Source organism: Camelus bactrianus, chromosome 5 (genome assembly GCF_048773025.1).
Source record: "Camelus bactrianus isolate YW-2024 breed Bactrian camel chromosome 5, ASM4877302v1, whole genome shotgun sequence".
In the NCBI taxonomy this organism is placed as follows: Eukaryota; Metazoa; Chordata; class Mammalia; order Artiodactyla; family Camelidae; genus Camelus; species Camelus bactrianus.
Window position 1 is genome coordinate 19,413,222 of NC_133543.1, and position 17,129 is coordinate 19,430,350.

The window sequence follows — 17,129 nt, forward strand, 5'->3', positions numbered from 1 at the left end:
AGCTAACGGGCACAACGCACTTCACGCCGGGGCCTGCCTGAACACCACACGCAAGCTTGTTCAGTTCTTACCAGCCCAAGAGGTAGGTTTTATTACTTTCTTTGTTCTGCTCATTTAATAGGCCCAGAAAAGAGGGAGAGTTGGAATCTGAATCCAGGCACTGCGGTCCCAAAGAACTCACTTCTAATCATTTTGCATTTCTGAATAAACACAATCATTTTCTGGTTATTTTGAATTCAGCATTACTTAACTAACCTGGCCAGTTAAGCTCAAAATAAACGTATAGGAATGACTTACCACCAGCAGCTCAGAGGACCCAGAGGTTTCTATCTGCACGTAGTGGTCTGCGTGGCTCCTGGCCCACGCTGCCTGGCCTTCCTGAGGAAGCTGCTTAACCTCCTTTGTCAGGGGAACGGCCCCCACATGCCACCAGCAGCTATGCCCTCAGCGCGGGGACCTGAGGCCGCCTTCTCCTTGCCCACGTGAGCCTTGCAGGTGGTGCCGCCCTGCCCTCGTATCTGACTCTCGTGACGGGCTCCCTCGCACCCGAACCCGGGCCTGGTGGGTCAGGTCTGGTTGGCTGTCTGGATGTTCCCTGGCTGGACCGGCCTGCCCGCAGAATCGCAGAATCACACGGGGCTCCTGGCAAGTCCTGAAAGCTGCCGTTATTACAGTCAGTCCTTCCACCTCCTCTCTGTATACTTTTCTCAAAAAATCTCCAGACTGACTCACAGCAGAGGTCAACAATGGCAAGACGGGGGCACCGACACGCTGAGACAAGGAGGGCCGGCCTGGGATACGCACCGTCCACAACTCAAGTGCAGGCAGACCACGGGACACACCAGATACAAAACGGATGTCATTATTTAATGACGCAGGAGAATGACATGTTAGGAAATGACCTGGTTACAAACAGTGAGTAGAGGATGCCTTACTTCACTTTCGGTAAAAAAATTAAAAGTATGTATACAAAACACTGGAAGGTTATGTACCAAAATATTGACAGTATTTACTTCTGTTCAGTGATTAAATACTCTTCTCTTTGCTTTTGTGTATTTTTTTGAAACATGATTTCTGAAACAAAAAAGAAAACCAAATTACTGGAAAGAGAACTAGTTATTAGAAGCCAGGAGTCCAGCAGTCAAGGTCTGAACCCAGGACACGTGCAGCTGGGGAGACAGTGGTGGGGCCCAGATGCAGAGCATCGTTCCTTTCTTCTCCTCCCGGAATGCGGTTGACCGGACAGTTTCTTCCACATTTCATACTCAGTGTACTTACATTTAATAGGAATCTATGAATATTAACTTGCACGACAGCAAAATGATGCTAGCAGCTTTGGTTTTAAATTGCTACAAAATGGTTATTACATTATTACAAACACTAGAAACAGGACACAAAACACACTAGAAAATCAGGGGTTCCTACAGCAAAAACCCCACCTGACTAAAACACTGCCTCTGCTGCTCTGTTCCTTTTCAGTTTTCACCATAGATCTATTTTTCTTTCATGGATCTGGAAGAGGCAGTTTTTCTCAAAAGGATGTTCTGCCCTCTAAGCGCTCTGCAGATTTGGAAGGGCTCACCAAACTTCTAACACTTCAAACAAATCTGCCTGAGGACTGTCACCACCCTTTATGCCTTAAAACAAACAGAAAAAACAAAACAAAAAGCAAAATTCTGCCAAGTTATCAAATGGAGAACAGCAGAGTATTGTACCTGTAAATGAGGCTCAGAACTCTCAGCTCTCCCTCAGCCCTACCTCCAATGCTGGGACTGCTAGGGATACTTTATTCAAGTGATAAAGACAACCCCTATTTTTACTCTTGAAAACATAAAAAGGAGAAAGATTCACTGTTCTAAAAGCCGGTGTTTATAAAAATCAGTGCCACCTTTAACTGAAGGTACTTCCCAGAGCCTCTGCCTTTTTACAGGGAAGCATTTTCAGGAGGGGTCAAGAATCACGGTCAAGGTCCAAGAAACAACCAAAATCAGAAGAAAAAAAAAAACAACAAAAACCAAACTCGAGACAATTTTCTGCATTACCACCACCACTACCACTGCCTGTCCAGGGTGCTAGGTCATTTGCCTTTGAAGGCAGGTTGGCACAGCAAGCCGTGCCACAAGTCTTCAGACACCAGGGAGGAGAGATACAAAAAGAGTTATACTAAAACAATAATAATTTCGGGGAAAAAGATTTAAACTTAAAAATATTCTGTCATCACAAAGACTAAAAAGGTCCCTTGCCTTGCTCTTGGGCAATCAAGAAATATCCAAATGTTTTATATCCCCAAATAGGAGACCTGCTGGAAATACCAGTGCTCAGCGCCTGCAACCCAAGTCAATTTACAGTCATGTAGGTCAGTCCAAATCCCAGAGCAACAAAATTCCCTCGTCAGAGCAAGGGAAAAAAATCCACTTCAGGACAGAGCTCTGCACGATGGGAGGGGGAGTGTGCCTTCAGTGGGAGAACTGCCTCCTGTCGGAAGGTTTCTTGCTAATGTGTTTGAAGATCTTGGACTTCTCCACTTTCTTGGCTTTCTGGTAGCCGAACCCACCGCCGCCTCCTCTCTTTTTAAGTTTGCCGTCATTGCTGTTCACGTCTGAAGGTGAACGTTAAGGAAATCAAGCAACACACAGGCAATGAGCTCCGAGGTACCACCCACAGGAGAACCGCCGGCTGTGTACCACTGGCCCCCCCCCCGACCTCCCTGAACCACGAACATGGGTGACATTCCCGACAATCAGGAGTGGCCATGTGACCCTGGACTGAAACAGGTGTGATTTTTAAGCCCAGTACTAGTTAGATTAGTTATTTTCTCCCCGCAAGGAAGCAGAAGACACTTACTTATAGGGAGTTATGAGGTTAATCAGCAAGTTTGTAGGGACACATTAAAAATTACCCTCAGTGTCCAAATGACCTTTGCCCCTGCTCAGAGCTGATCAGGAGGGCTTTGCCAAGGGAAGGAGCTGTTCTTCCCTTTACGGGACTGGAAGCTCACTCCAAGCCCACGATGGGGACAGCCACCCCAAACTTGGTCCTCTGGTCCCCTCGGCAGTTACGACCATCGTGTTCACGAGCAGGCCTCGCTCTGGCTTGTGTGCAGTGAAGCACGCGTTCTAAACCCCAACAAAGCAGCCAGAGGGGAGTCCTCTGCCTTTTATCTTGAGTAGCACTTCTTTTACTCTCTTTTGCTGATCCTGCAACTTCCTTGTAGGAAATGCTCCAGTGGCTCTGCGAGGATAAACTCCTTCAGCTTCTTCAGGGTGTCCTGCTCCTGTGTGCCCTGTACAGGGAAGCTAACACCCGCCTGGCCCTGCCATTTTACCCCAAGCCTCTCTCCAGAATGTACAACTCCCCCCTCCGCAATCTTCCACTTCAATTCCTTTGCCTTTTTTAAAGTCTAAATCATGAATGGTCTTGTTTCTGCAGTCTCCACCCTGACCTGAATCCCTGCCCACCCCAGGCGGGCACTGACACACGGGCAGTGAGCAGGATGAACGCCTGGGCCCCCAGGCCTCAGCCAGAGCGCACACCCACCCAAGTGCTAAGCCCCAGTGCCCCTGTCAAGCTTCTGTCCCCGAGTTCCTGGATGAATTCACAACCACAAAGAAAAGGATACTCAGGTCAACAAAAGGAGGCACCTTGAAACCGAATGACAGAGCAACTTGAGGCAAATTTAAGTTATTAACGTTAAAGATCTGCTTCAGAGAGTGGGAATCATACGCTCGGATGTATGACTTATACGCCTCTTGGGCTGACTTGTGAAGGAAGTAGTTCTTTTCTATCAGTTTTTCAAGCTGAAACAGGAAGACATACTGGTTTTAATAAAATAAAAAAGCACATTTCATATAAAACACTTCTTCCACTACACTTGCTCCAAGCTTTGTAATATTTGCAAAATCAAGTGAGAATGGTGACAAAGTTCTCGCAAGATATGGACTGAAATGAGGCAGACAGCAAGGGGCGTGGTGGGCAGTGCAGCCAGGAACCCACCCCTCACACAGGCCGAACTGCTCGCTTTATGAAGAGGGAGACCCAGAGGACACGGGCAATGAGACACTACAGAGGTGGCGCTGGAGTGACCTCCCCCGCCCGCCCACTGCATACCTGAGACTGAATGTCTGAAATTTTGGACCAAGAAAACTCAAATTCACTTAATGGAACCTAGAAAACAAAAGCATGAAGATCAGTAACCAGGACGGCACCACTGCTCACCAGGCACTGAAGACGGGGGTTCCTTGGGCCAGACACTTGCTCCCTCTTGTGGAGAAGCCTTACCTTACCTCTGCTCATTGCACGTGACCGTGCTACGGACCTTCCTGGAAGAAAGGGGGAGAAACTGGACAAGGACAAGGAGTCATCGAAGCCCTTTTCTCTAAATAAGGACCTCACCACAACGTGAACAATAAGCCTGATGCTTCCAGTTAAGACGAACCACAAGCCCTTCTCTCCGTGTCAGGAAAGCGGCCCTGTGACAGCAGAGGCCACCGTCCACAAACCCCTTCAGGAAGGATTTCTCACCAGCCATCACTTCTTAGGTAACTACAAGAGTGCCAGACCCGTGCAGGTGCTGGGGGCACAGAGCAGCTGCCCCGTCACAGCCCTGCGGCCCTCAGAGAGCCTGCAGCCTCGGGGGGGAGACAGTGACGACAGCTCGGCGAGCACTCATGCTGGAGGCACGGGAAGGAGGGCAGGAGACCGGAGGTGGCCGTCCAGGGGAGACGGCGGCCAGCTGAAACCAGGGGCCATCAGGAAAGGCAGGAAAGGACATCTAGGACAAAAGCACCCCGGCCACAGGGCAGTTTCTAGGAACAGTTCCCAGCTGGCTGGCAGAGGAGACTCCACCAGGCAGGACACTGCCAGGGAGGCCAATGAGGCAAATGCCACGTAAGAGAAGGCCTGACAAGCGTCCACAAGCCCGAGCAAGAAAGGGGCTGAAGCCACATTAGGGCGGGCTGGAGACCAGAATGAGTGGAAAGTAAATGGAAAAAATGTGAACCACATTTCAAAATGGCAGATTGAAGATGGTGACAAGCTGGAGCCACGCTGGAGGGAGTGGCGGGGGAGTGGGTTTAGGTCTGAAGTTATTTTTCTGCTGAGACTTGAGACGGTGAAGAGTTAACACAGGGGAGACACAAGGCCAAACAGAATTGATGAGTAAGGGACAGGAGGAGGAACAGGCAGGAGTGGCCAGGCTCCCCATGGCCTCGGGGAGGTAAAGGGCCAGCAGGGAGACAGGTGGAGAAGAAGGGAGCGGGAGGCACACCCTCACCGGCTGTGAGGGGGCCTCGGCGTGGAGGTTTCCGACAGGGCTGCAGGGAGTGAGGCGGGAGACGGGGGGACACAGACACCGAGCCATGGGGGTCATTTTCAACCATGTCAGTCTCATCTGCTGAACGGCTGGACCAGCCATCCTCAGCACCCCGACACTCTGGACTCCTCGGACACACCTAGAAATGGGGCCCAAGGCCAGCTGCCCTGGCAAACAACCCCTATCGGCAGGAATCAGCCCCCAGTGTAAGGTTTTCCAAGCAAAGCCCTTTACCTTGGATTGCTTCAAGTAGCGGAGGAAACCCAGTTCTTCCGGGCGCAGGATGAGCAGAGCGTGCCCTCTTCCATTCAGGCCCCGGGCTGTTCTACCCACACGGTGGATGTACTCCTTTGGAGGACAGAAAACCTGAGGTAGCACACTGGGCCCGGGGGCCGTCTGCCTCCCCAGAGCTTGCTTGGTGGCGGAGCAAGCGTGTCAGCAAGTAGGTGTGAGACGGCTCCCGACCCCGACCCGGCAATGGCCGGTCACCACGTTCCCCGAAGCTGGTCCTCCACCCCTTCTGCAGGCAACACCCCAAAGAGGGAACAAGGCAATGACTGGGGCCAAGGAAAGCTGGACAAGATATTCACATCAGCTCTACGAACTAATCAAATGACTATTAAGTGGGCTTCATCTTCGAAATGGCTTTTGGAAACATGTTTAAGGCTGACTGTCAGCGATATAATCTATTGTTTGTTGAAAACACCCAACAGAACTTATTTTACTACATGTACTACAGAATCATATCTGGCTCTGTAAGCCAGTTTTATATCCTTCTGAGGCCCACTGCTCTTCACAGATCCTTCCAAGCCCGTAACATTCCTAGGTCCCACCACGCCTCTCAGATCTCCCTGCACACACCCTCTCTGGGTCCTGCCAAGGCCCTAAACAGGCATCAGCAGCAGAGAAATACTGCAGCCCCTGTACAGTGAAGCATGACTCAAACAACGACAGGATAAACCTTTGAATGTGGAACGTGGTACTTGTCAGGGAACCTGCGGGGTGGTTCACTCCCTGACGGAGAGCCATTCTCGGACACCCCGAGGATGCCAGTTACCTTGGGGTCATCTGGAGGGTCATACTGAACAATCCAGTCGACTTCAGGAATGTCCAGCCCTCTAGCTGCCACGTCTGTACACAGCAGTGTCCCCGAATCCGCATTGCAGAACTGGAAGAAGGTGGTCGTGCGCTTGTTTTGTTTCTGCCTTCCCTAGAGTCAAAGTGAGACACCCATTACAACAGGAACCTTGGGGCTGCTTCTGGGAGGTCTCGATGAGGAACCCCTGCACTCGGCACTACTAACCTGCTTTATTTCAGGTTCACCCCCAAGGGACAGCGTCTCTTCCTCCTTTCTGGTCCTCTCCCTCCACCCCCAGCCCAGCTCCCTCCACACAGGATCCACCACCCAGTACCGCCCAAACTTCTCAGAACTACGCTGGAAGCCTCAAACCCCAACATCTATATAATGTGATAGACACAACCTGTTTTAGTAAACTGATCACAGTCACTTACATGAATGGCCAAGACAGGCAAATCGATGTAGTTTAGCAACTCGTAGTGGTATTTCACAGACATACAGGATGAAAAGAAGACCATGAGCTTCTTCTTCCGGTTCTTCTTAAGGAACGTAAAGAGCAGGAGGAATCTCTTTTCCGAGGGACAAATAACATATCCCTACGAGAGGTGCAAGAGAACAGACACAAAACAACAGACACTTGCAGCTTCACGAACCAACAGGATCTGACGGAGAGCACAGGTGAATACCGCACACACTGCCAGGCCTCACCTACAGCAGAACTACTGTCTTCGCTGTAACAAAGCATCCCTAAAGTAAGACTCATTTGGGCTCTTTTGAGTCCTTGTAACGGCTGCAATCACTGGATACGAAGCACTTTTCACATTACTGAGACCACTGGTTATCAAGTTCTTGTGGCCATCAAAGACCAACGTCTCTATTAACTGGAACCCTCAGAGTGTATCAATGACCCATTCTTGGAAGGTCCAGCAAGATGTCACATAACCACAGCCTAAGTGTGTTGTCCTAAACAGAACAACAAAGCTGGATGAATATATTTTTAAAAAATTAAAAAATCCACAAAATCCTTTAAAGCTAAACTGTTACAGAAAATACTTTATTCATCAAGAGAGTCAATCTCAAAGCTCTATTTTTAAGCAAACTCGTTTGGGTCTTCATCACCTCACTCCCACAGCTACATGCTTGAAAGCAGCCTCTCCATCTTCTAACTCACCTAATGGCTCAGAGCAAGAGATTATTAAACAATACATGTTTTCTTTTAACTTGTCTACAATGGGTAGTGATGTATTAATACCAACCCTGTGGCAAGCAGTGTTAAGAGACAAAGAGCTGATCAAATTAGAGTTAAAGACACTATACACCAGGAGAGTCAGAGACCCAATACCCAAGTTCACACATTGGAATTAAAAGTTTATTAACCGTTTGCTTTCTAGATGGTCCTCCAGATCTGCTGGGAAACACCAAAGAGCCTTAAAACTGAAGGTGCTGACAAGTACCTGCTCAAGACCATCCACTGTGGCGTTAGCTTTGTCATCATCAACACCAACGTACAAGGGCTCCTTTTTCAGAGAAATCCTCGCCAGGTCTTCAACCTTCCGCGTTTGTGTGGCAGAAAAGAGCATGGTCTGTCTGCGTGCTGAAACACACCCGTATAAAAATAACCTCAATCTTTCAGGGTCTCTTTAGAATCGATTCATAACCAAAATGTTCCAAGAATCATCAGGGACGAGAGATGTGGTATCATTGCAGATAGTAAGAAAAAATATCACCAACAACTTTCTGGCTATAAATCTGACAACTGAGATAAAATGGACAATTTCCTTGAAAAAGAAACTGTTAAAGCTCACTCAAAAACAAACAGCCTGAACAGCCTTGTATCTTATTAAAGAAATTATGGTTAAAATCTTCACATAAAGACTCCAGCCCCAATGGCCTCTGCTGGTGAATTCTATCAAACATTTTAGGAAGAAATATTTCCAGTACTTCATAAACTCTCCAGGACACTGTAAAGTGCTAACTCACCAACTCACACTTTTAACACAATTTTAGCGAAGCGAGTCCAGAAATACATATAAAGGATAATGCATCATGACCAAGAGGAGTTTATTCAGGAATGCAGGTTGGTTACAGGTTTAAAAATTAACCAGTATAATCTGCCATATTAACAGACTAGAAATTTAACATTTATTTCTCATTTAAGAAAAGTCTCAGCAAAACTAGGAATAGAAAGGATCATCCTCAGTCTGAGAAAGAGCATCTACCAAAAACCTACAGCTAATGTCACCCTTAACGGTGAAGACCAAATGCTTTCCCGCCTAAGACTGGGAATAAGACAACACTGTCTTCTCTTGCCAGTTCTATTCAGTACTGTTCGGGGGGTTCTGGCCAGTGCAGTCAGGCAAGGAGACAATTAAGTGGAGAATTTTATTTATTTTTTTATTTGTAGATGACATGATTGTCTCTACAGAAAATCTAACAACTAGCTGCATTTGGAGGGTCCTACTGGACAACCCAGTTGGATATAGCAGTAAGTAACTTCCTGGATAAAAAACAATATGCGAAAATCAACTGTATTTGTATATATAAGCCACGAACATTTTGAAATTAAAATTTTAATGAAAGATTTAGGGATAAATCTAACAAAAGACATGAAAAAATCTGTACACTGAAAACTCTGGACCACTGCTGAGCGAAATCAGGGAGCTAACAAATGAAGATACACCTCATCCATGTGCTGAATGGGTCAATGCTGTCTCTTAACGATGATCTGCATTCAGCACAATCCCAACCGAGCCCCTGAAAGTGCAGAGACTGACGCACTGGCTCTGAAATTCACACAGATATGCAGAAGATAAGAACAGCCAACATAATTTTGAAAATGAACAAAGCTGGGGGGTCACATTGCCTAATTTCAAGACATACTAGGAAGAACCAGAGCTTCTATACACCGCTGACAGGAATGGAGAACGGCACCAGACAAACACACACCAGCCCCTCCACTCCTAGGTAATTACCCTACAGTACGGGGAACACATGCCCGTGAGAAGAGCTGTAGATGAATGTTCACAGCAACTTTCCTTACAGCAGCTAAAACTGTAAATGACACAACCGTACATCAGCAGTTAAATGGATCAATAAACAAGCTGTGGCACATTTATGTACTAGAACGCACTGAGGAATAAAGCAAAGAACCACTCATACGTGGAATGGCACGGGTCAGTCACAGAAGCATTAGCTGAGCACAAGGAGCCAGACAAAAGGAGAGTCATACTGTATGGGTCCATCCACAGAAATCCCTGGACACCGTGACCCAGGCTGACAGAAAGCAGATGGACGGTCTCCTGTGGGAGAGACACGAGGAGCTGTCGGAAGCGGTGACGGCGCTGCCGCTGAGAGTCACAGGGAGGAGTTAAGAAGGCACACAAAGAAACTTCGCAGGGGAATGGAAAAGTCTGCTGAACTGACTGCGGTGATGGTTTCAAGGAGTAAACAGGCCAACACCCACAAAATCGTGTATTTAAAGTAGGTACGGATTATACAGTCAATCATACCTCAATAAAGCATTAAAACCACATACTGCACTGAACCATGGTCTTATTACAGCTATAAGCAGCTTATAATGCTGCAAGGGCTATAGCCACGGTATAATGCAAACGTAACAGAAGGCAATGGTCAACAGCCACCTGGGAGATGAGGGAAGAGAAAGTAAGATGAGAGTGGAATGAGACGTACGTTAGGACTGCTTGACTTGCACTGTAACCGTTCATAGAGCAAAACCGCTGTATTAAGTTGCTAATAAGACTGGCGCTTGAATTGCAAACTACCTCTAAGGTTGACTGGCACCACTACTCGGCTATATTAGAATTCTGGCATTAATAGTTCTCATATAGGAAAAACTCTCACCTATTGCCAACAGCTATTTGCAACCCACGTGCAGATGCTACCTACTTACTTGGCAGAAGTTTAATAATTTGCTTTAATTCCTCTTCGAACCCAACATCCAAGATACGATCAGCCTCATCAATAACCAGACACTGTAGGTTTTTATACATAAACCCCGGGGTGTTCTAACAAGACAAAGGACAAGGAACAACTGTTAGCCGTCAAGTGTATGTTTCACACGAGACAAAAGACGGGCACTACAGACAGCGTCCTCTCACCTGCATGTGGTCCAGCAGACGGCCTGGCGTGGCCACAATGATGTTGATCCCATTGGCAAGTTTCTGTGCTTCGGCAGACCTGTTACTGCCGCCCATTATTAACCCGTATGTGTGAACGTGGTGTGTCATCAGCTCTTTAAGAACACCGAAAGTCTGCATGGCCAGCTCCCTGGTAGGTGAGAGAATCAGGACTCCTGTTCCTAGAAAGCAAACAATGATTCCGGTGAAAGTCAAACTGCGGTCATCACCATGAGTCCATTAAGAGCTCCAGTGAGACACTGGCAGAGACAATCGGACCACGGGCTTACCATTCCTGGGCATGAACTTCAACTTCACAATGAGTTCAACTGCGGGGATAAGAAATGCCAGAGTTTTGCCACTGCCTGTTTTTGCAGCTGCTAGAAGATCCCTACACGTTAAAAAGGAAAAGGAGAGAGACGCTCAGTCTACTTACAAGTATTTACTGACTGCCCACCACGTGCCGTCACACACGCAGCAGGCACCAAGCCTAGATCGTAACAAGAACAAAGTCCCTAACTTCTCAATTGCTGAAATCAAATATGTAGGTCAAACACTTAACTCAGAAGTAAGAATTGTGCTAAAAGCAAAAGTCAACACTTATCTCCAAATCTCGGTAAATAACCTAAAACCTATAATGAAGGCTGGATATATTACCCAACACAGTCCAAAACCAACAGAACACACTGGTATTTTCTTTCCAAAGTACGAGCACTAAAAACAGACACTAATGGCTGAACCTCAATGTTAATCATACCTGCCTTCCAGAAGCGGTCTGATACTTTTATGTTGAATTTCAGTCATGTTTGTGAAGCCCATTTCTTTTATTGCCTTCAGAGTGTTCTCATTAACAAGATTAGATAGCGAAGCAAATGAAGTATCCTCAAAAGCTCCTAAAAAGATCATTTCTCATTAGCAAATTTAGCTTCTCTCCATAGCGAGCCTGCTCTAGTTACCCACACGAGTTCTGCTGAGGGGAAAGCCTTGCTGGGCTGGTGTCTAGCTTAGAAAAGCTTCTTCCAGTAAGAAAAGACAAAACCCCAGCCATTACCATATAGCACCAAGATAAAGACCCCACACTTTCGAAGCCTCTCCACTGCTGATGGCTGTGGGACTCAAAGCCCAGAGCCCACACTGTAACAAAATCATAAGGGAAGGAGAGGAGGTACCATCAAGGGACTTGCATGGAATGAACATGTCAAGGCGGGGTGGGGGTGGGGATGGGAGTGCAGGGGGAGAGTTCAGAGAGGAATGATATGTTTATGTTCTGTGGCATCTCTGACCTCTACCCACTAGATGCCAGAAACCCGCCTCCAGTTCTGACAACCAGACATGCTGGCTGCCAACCCTCAGTTTGCCGGGGACAGAGGAGGTTTACAGGATGCAGGACTTTGAATGCTTAACTGAGATGAGCTGGTCACCCTACCTGGGAGGCAAAACTGCCCTGGTTGAGAACCACTGCCATAACCTCTGCAACTGCGATTAAAGCAAGTCTCAATATTTCAACAAACCAAAAACTCCAACCAAACAACTTGAGTAAAGTCCAGACATTCCTGGTTGGAGCAACTGATTCTGGTCTAAACTCTTGACTTTTTATTGTAAAGAAACAGAGGCCAAAGGAGGTGACCCTGGCACAAGCCCCTCCGTGACGTTAATTCCATCCCTCTCTTTACTAACCGAACCAGTGTTAAACCTCTGCTCTCCAGCTTCCAGGCCAGTGATCTTCCCACTACAGCGTGGAATGAGCCTGAGAAAGTGGCAAACCAAAGGAACAGAGGAAGGACCCCAAGAGCTGTTTGGGCGTATGTTAAAATATTTAGTGTTAGGAATAAAGAAAAAGGAAAAATAGAGAAAGAAACCATCAGAACAAAGGCACACAGAATGGAAGACAAAAAGCAGCACTTGGATGTAAAATCATTTCCTGTCAATGCTTGTTTTTTCCAGGTAAATCAAATATCACCACTGAACCTCCAAACTGCACAACCCAGGGAGGCGTGACACTCTAGAAAATGCCCTGAAAGTTACCTGTCAGTCCCAGGGGCAGGCTGGGCACCTCGCTGCCATTGTCCCCGTCCTCTGGCTTCTCCACACTGTCTTCTGTTTCCTCAGGAGCCTGGCCATTGTCTTCAGAGTCTCCTTTGTCTTCAGTTTTTGCTTTTTTAGTATCTTTGGTTTAAAAGACAAAGCCCCCCCCCCATTTTTTCTTAAAATAAAAATACCAAATGAGATCACAGAATAAAAGATGTATGATGCAAACAGCCGGATATGCAAAAGCTTAACACATTTCCAGTTTTAATTTGCCAAGAATCTCTTCTTCATGATTAAAAATTTGGTTACATTAAAAAACCTGGGGGGACATGTAGGCTTGCCAACAAAACTTTATTTTTAAGGCTTCTTAATATATTACACCATCTTAAGCAACCAAGAAATTCTTTCATAAGCTGAACTAAACTATTTAAGTATACTCATCACACCCAAGTCTATAAACTTCACTGAGGAAAAAATTCAAGGGTATGTGATTAATTTTTTTTAAAAAACTCATAACAAGCATCAATTTTTCCTCCTACTCTATTAAACATAGTTTCTATAAAAGCTAATTTTTAAAAAAAGATGAACAGAAACACCAAAGACTCTTCATGTTACCAGAGATAAACCTCAAAGCCAAGCACGACAATCTACTTAGCTGGACAGAAACTGGCCTGTTCCCCGAATGTCAGCAGTTGGGGGGAGGAAAGGGAAGGCCGGATGGCTTTTTATTTGGACATTCACAACTTTCATGACATAGTCGTCTAAGTTACCTTTCCAGAGACAAACCGTCACACTCTTAAGTGTTCCACTCTGGGTCAAATGGGTCAGCCACCATGCTGGGGCTTCCATACCTTTACGGCATTAGTGATGTTAGTCAGAAGAGAACTGACTTACACCAGAACTCAGGACTCTCCGTAGCCCAGGACTGGCCTCTTCCTTGGGCCTTACCACCACCCTCCTGGGAGATGGTCAACTCTGCGAGACCCACACGTTCAAAGGCCACAGGTATCATCAGCTGGTCACTCAAAGGTTCCCAATAGGAGTTAAACTCCCAGCCCTGTACTATCATTCCCTTAGGCACACTCAGAACAAGATTCTTAAAGGCACTAATAATTCTAGAATAGGGTTACAATCACTTTAAATCAAAACCGTAATGACAAATCCTTATGCTTTTCTCTATCTTGTTTCACTGTTTCTTTAAACAATTTCTCATAACTTCCAGGTGTGCTATAGCATATAGGCAGCAAACAGACAGCCATGCATGTTTGGAAAATTCAGAGCTCTTTTCTAAATGAAACCTTTATTTCAGATAGGAGCTGAATAGATATGCTAACCCAGGTGCTGGCAAACTTTTTCTTTAAGGGGCCAAATAACCATTTTAGTCTTTGCAGGCCATGGGGTCTCTGTCACCACAAAGGACAAGTAGACAAATGGGCACTGCGGTGTTCCAATAAAGCTTTATTTGCAAAAACAGCCAAAAAGGCGGACTAGTCTGCTGACACCTGTTCTATCCTCTCTGGAAATCTCTGCTTGCTCACATCTCAGTTAAGATGCCTACTCTTTCACCTAAGCTTATTCATATCCAAACATCTTCCGAAACAATACAGCGCCGCTGCCCCCCACTCAGCCCCAACACTATCCTGGCCATTCTACTCGCTTGGAAATTAAAGTTCCGTTTATTCAGACGTCTTCTAACTGCTAGTTATACATCTTGCGTATCCAAATTAAAACAAAGTCTCCTTTCAAAGGCAGAAATTTATAGGAAAAAGAAATGGGGCAAAATACAGGTAAATGCAAAGTCCTTTGATCCATAAGGACCCAAGAAGATAGATCTTACCATCAACCAAGATTTCTTCCATGACAGCAACCCACAACTCTCTCTGCAAATACGTAAACCTAAAATCCTACATCATAGTATGTGCTGTTCATCACAAAAGCCCAGTTAACTGCCAAAAAGAGCACATTTCTGTCATTCTAAGGAGATTCTTATTTAAGAGCGAGGTTTTCTTCAAGGTTGTTAGACATGACATGTCACTAGGTAACTTGAGAAAACTTAAAATGCACCCCCACCAACGCTTCCTTTAGCTACCAGACTAGTTTCCAGTACGCCCGTGAGTATGGCGGAGTCTTGCACGTGATCTGGACAAAGTAACAGAGGAAAGGCAGAAAGATAAGTATAAAACACTGAATGGCTTAAGTTCAAAGCAAACAAAGCACGTACCAGGGCCAGCATCATCCACCATTTTTCTCTTTTTCTTCTTCTTCTTTTTTGAATCTGAATTGGGAGACTGCATCGCTGCTTCCTCACTGGTCAGTATGGTAGATTCCTTGGAGGATTTTTTAACTTTTACTTTTCCCACTGTTTCTTTAGCTACATCTCCATTTTGGGCTTCTGACAAGCCTGCATTCACAGACGATTTCATGGATTTTTTAACTTTTCCAACTCCTACTGCTTCTTTAGATATGTCTCCATTTGGGGTTACTGTCAAGCCCTCATTCATAGACTGTTTCAGGGATTTTTTAACTTTTCTACCACCTACTGTTTCTTTAGATACATCTCCATTTTGAGCTTCTGACAAGCCCACATTCATAGACTGTTTTAAAGACTTCTTAACTTTTCCACCTCCCACTGTTTCTTCAGACACATCTCCATTTTGAGTTTCTGAAAGGCTCACACTGGAGGCCCCTGTTAAGAAACAGAACACACACTGTGACAAAGGAGAGATTTACTTAAAAACACTAGAATCCCAAATGAGAAATTTCATGGCTACCAGGACTGAAATGATTTAACTTTTTACTTCCTTGTCACGTACGTTAAAACCACTTCCAATTTTACAGTGTTCTACTACAGGACAGGTACAAAATTTTTTTTAAGTAACAATGCTGAAAAAGGGAAAGCTGCATTGATTTCTTAACTTCAAAAAACCACATCTCTGTCTGTAAGGAGTTAAGAGTCCAGAACAAGAAAACTTCAATGAGGTGAAATATTTAAACAGATAAGGCCAGAAAATGGTAGTTACAAAATATACATTGTAATGTTAGGTATTTGATAAATATACTTTCCTAGGCATCAATAAACTGAAAATTCTGCCTATGAAACCACTTATCTGTCCCAATGTTTATCATATATAAATAACTAAAAATGTCTTTACCGAAGTTTCTGTTTATATATAGAAAAAGTTAGTGGCATCTTTTAATTCTCACCTTTAAATACCCAGAAATAGTTAGTAATGCTTTATTATTCTGTAGGAAATGAAAATCTAAGGGAATTTCAAAAACATTATTCTTAAAACCCACACATCTCTTTTCTCCTCCAAGATTTTTTTTTCAGTCAACTGATCTATTGAAATTGACTAGGGTAAGGCATTATGCCTCCAACACTGACCTAGGGGTTTACCCGTTACACAGAACCTAAAAAGGTTAACATGAACAACTTCAGGACGTCTGGTTCACTATCAGGAAACTAGGACTGCAAATGAGGTAGGAGAAAAAAGTGACGTTCATGTAAAATCCTTTTCATGTCAGTATGTGCTAAGGATGCAAATTTGTAGAAGCTCTCAAGAAATTCATAACGTAAAATTAGAAGTGACGGGAAGGCAGGGCAAGAGAGCATAGAAAGCAATTGGGGAGCTGAACGTGAGGAAGTTCTACAGGAGTTTGGATAGAGTGGAGAGCAGAGGAAAGCAACGGGATCAGGAACGCTTTGTGAAAAATGATGCTTGGCTTGTTTCCAAGCGATATAGACATGAACTAGATGGGGAGAAAGGGACAGGCGTAGAGGTGAGAAAGTCCCACGTGTCTGACTGGAAATGAGAACTGGGGGCTGGGGGGAATGAGGTGGTGCCTGAAGCTGGTGAGGGAGGCAGAAAGGGGAGGGTGGAAGTGGAGCAGGCAGGTTTAATCGGAATTGCTGCTGGAAGCCTGGGAAGGACCTCAAGAAGCCTCCTGCACAAACTCTAAGGAGGAACCGCCGCTCAGAAAGGTCAGGGGCGCATCTGGGGCCACGCGGAGAGTGGGCGCCTGCACCGGACCCGACTCGAGGCCGCCCGGGCTGCCTTCCGCGCCCCGCAAGCGTGCGTGCTCCGGGGGAAGCTGCCGGCGCTCCACCGGGGCCGCAGGGCTCCGCCACCCGCGCCGCGGCGCCCGCAGCAGCCGCCGCGCGTCACGGCCCACGTGCGGGCTCCCTCCGCAACCCTGGCCGCCGCCACACTCCGCGCGCGTATCTCACCCTGTAGCTTCAGGTTTCGCTGTCGCAATTTGAGGTTCCGCTTCTCGATCTTCTTGCGTAAAAGTTTCATCGGTAAATGAGACATGTTGTCGGTGAAGCGCCTTCACGGTGGGGCCACAACCTGGCTCCTCAGCGCTCTGGAGTGACGTCACTTCCTTCCAGACCGCACGTGCGCAGTTGAGCCAACAGGAAATGTATCGCAGAAACGCTTACGGTAGGCAGAAAGGAAATGTGTCCGGTCGGAAATGCTTCCGGGCGCCTGCGCGTCGTACCCTTGGAGAACGGATTCTTTGGAACGCCCTCTAGGGGAGCGGAGGCCCGGCCCTGCACCGGGTTCCCATCGCGCCT

At 46.3% G+C, this 17,129-nt stretch overlaps 1 protein-coding gene across 1 annotated transcript; it reads right to left on the reverse strand.

Moving 5' to 3' along the window:
* Window positions 1–846: 846 nt before the first annotated feature.
* DDX18 (DEAD-box helicase 18) lies at window positions 847–16,939 on the reverse strand. Its single transcript, XM_010964139.3, has 14 exons — window positions 16,782–16,939; window positions 14,775–15,239; window positions 12,551–12,691; window positions 11,283–11,418; window positions 10,816–10,916; window positions 10,508–10,707; window positions 10,300–10,414; window positions 7,844–7,983; window positions 6,824–6,985; window positions 6,369–6,521; window positions 5,546–5,659; window positions 4,108–4,164; window positions 3,620–3,797; window positions 847–2,599 (listed from the first exon to the last, which is right to left on the reverse strand). Exons 1-14 carry the CDS (start codon window positions 16,864–16,866, stop codon window positions 2,457–2,459), a joined length of 2,190 nt encoding a protein of 729 aa, XP_010962441.1. The 5' UTR covers window positions 16,867–16,939; the 3' UTR covers window positions 847–2,456.
* Between the last annotated feature and the right edge of the window lie 190 nt (window positions 16,940–17,129).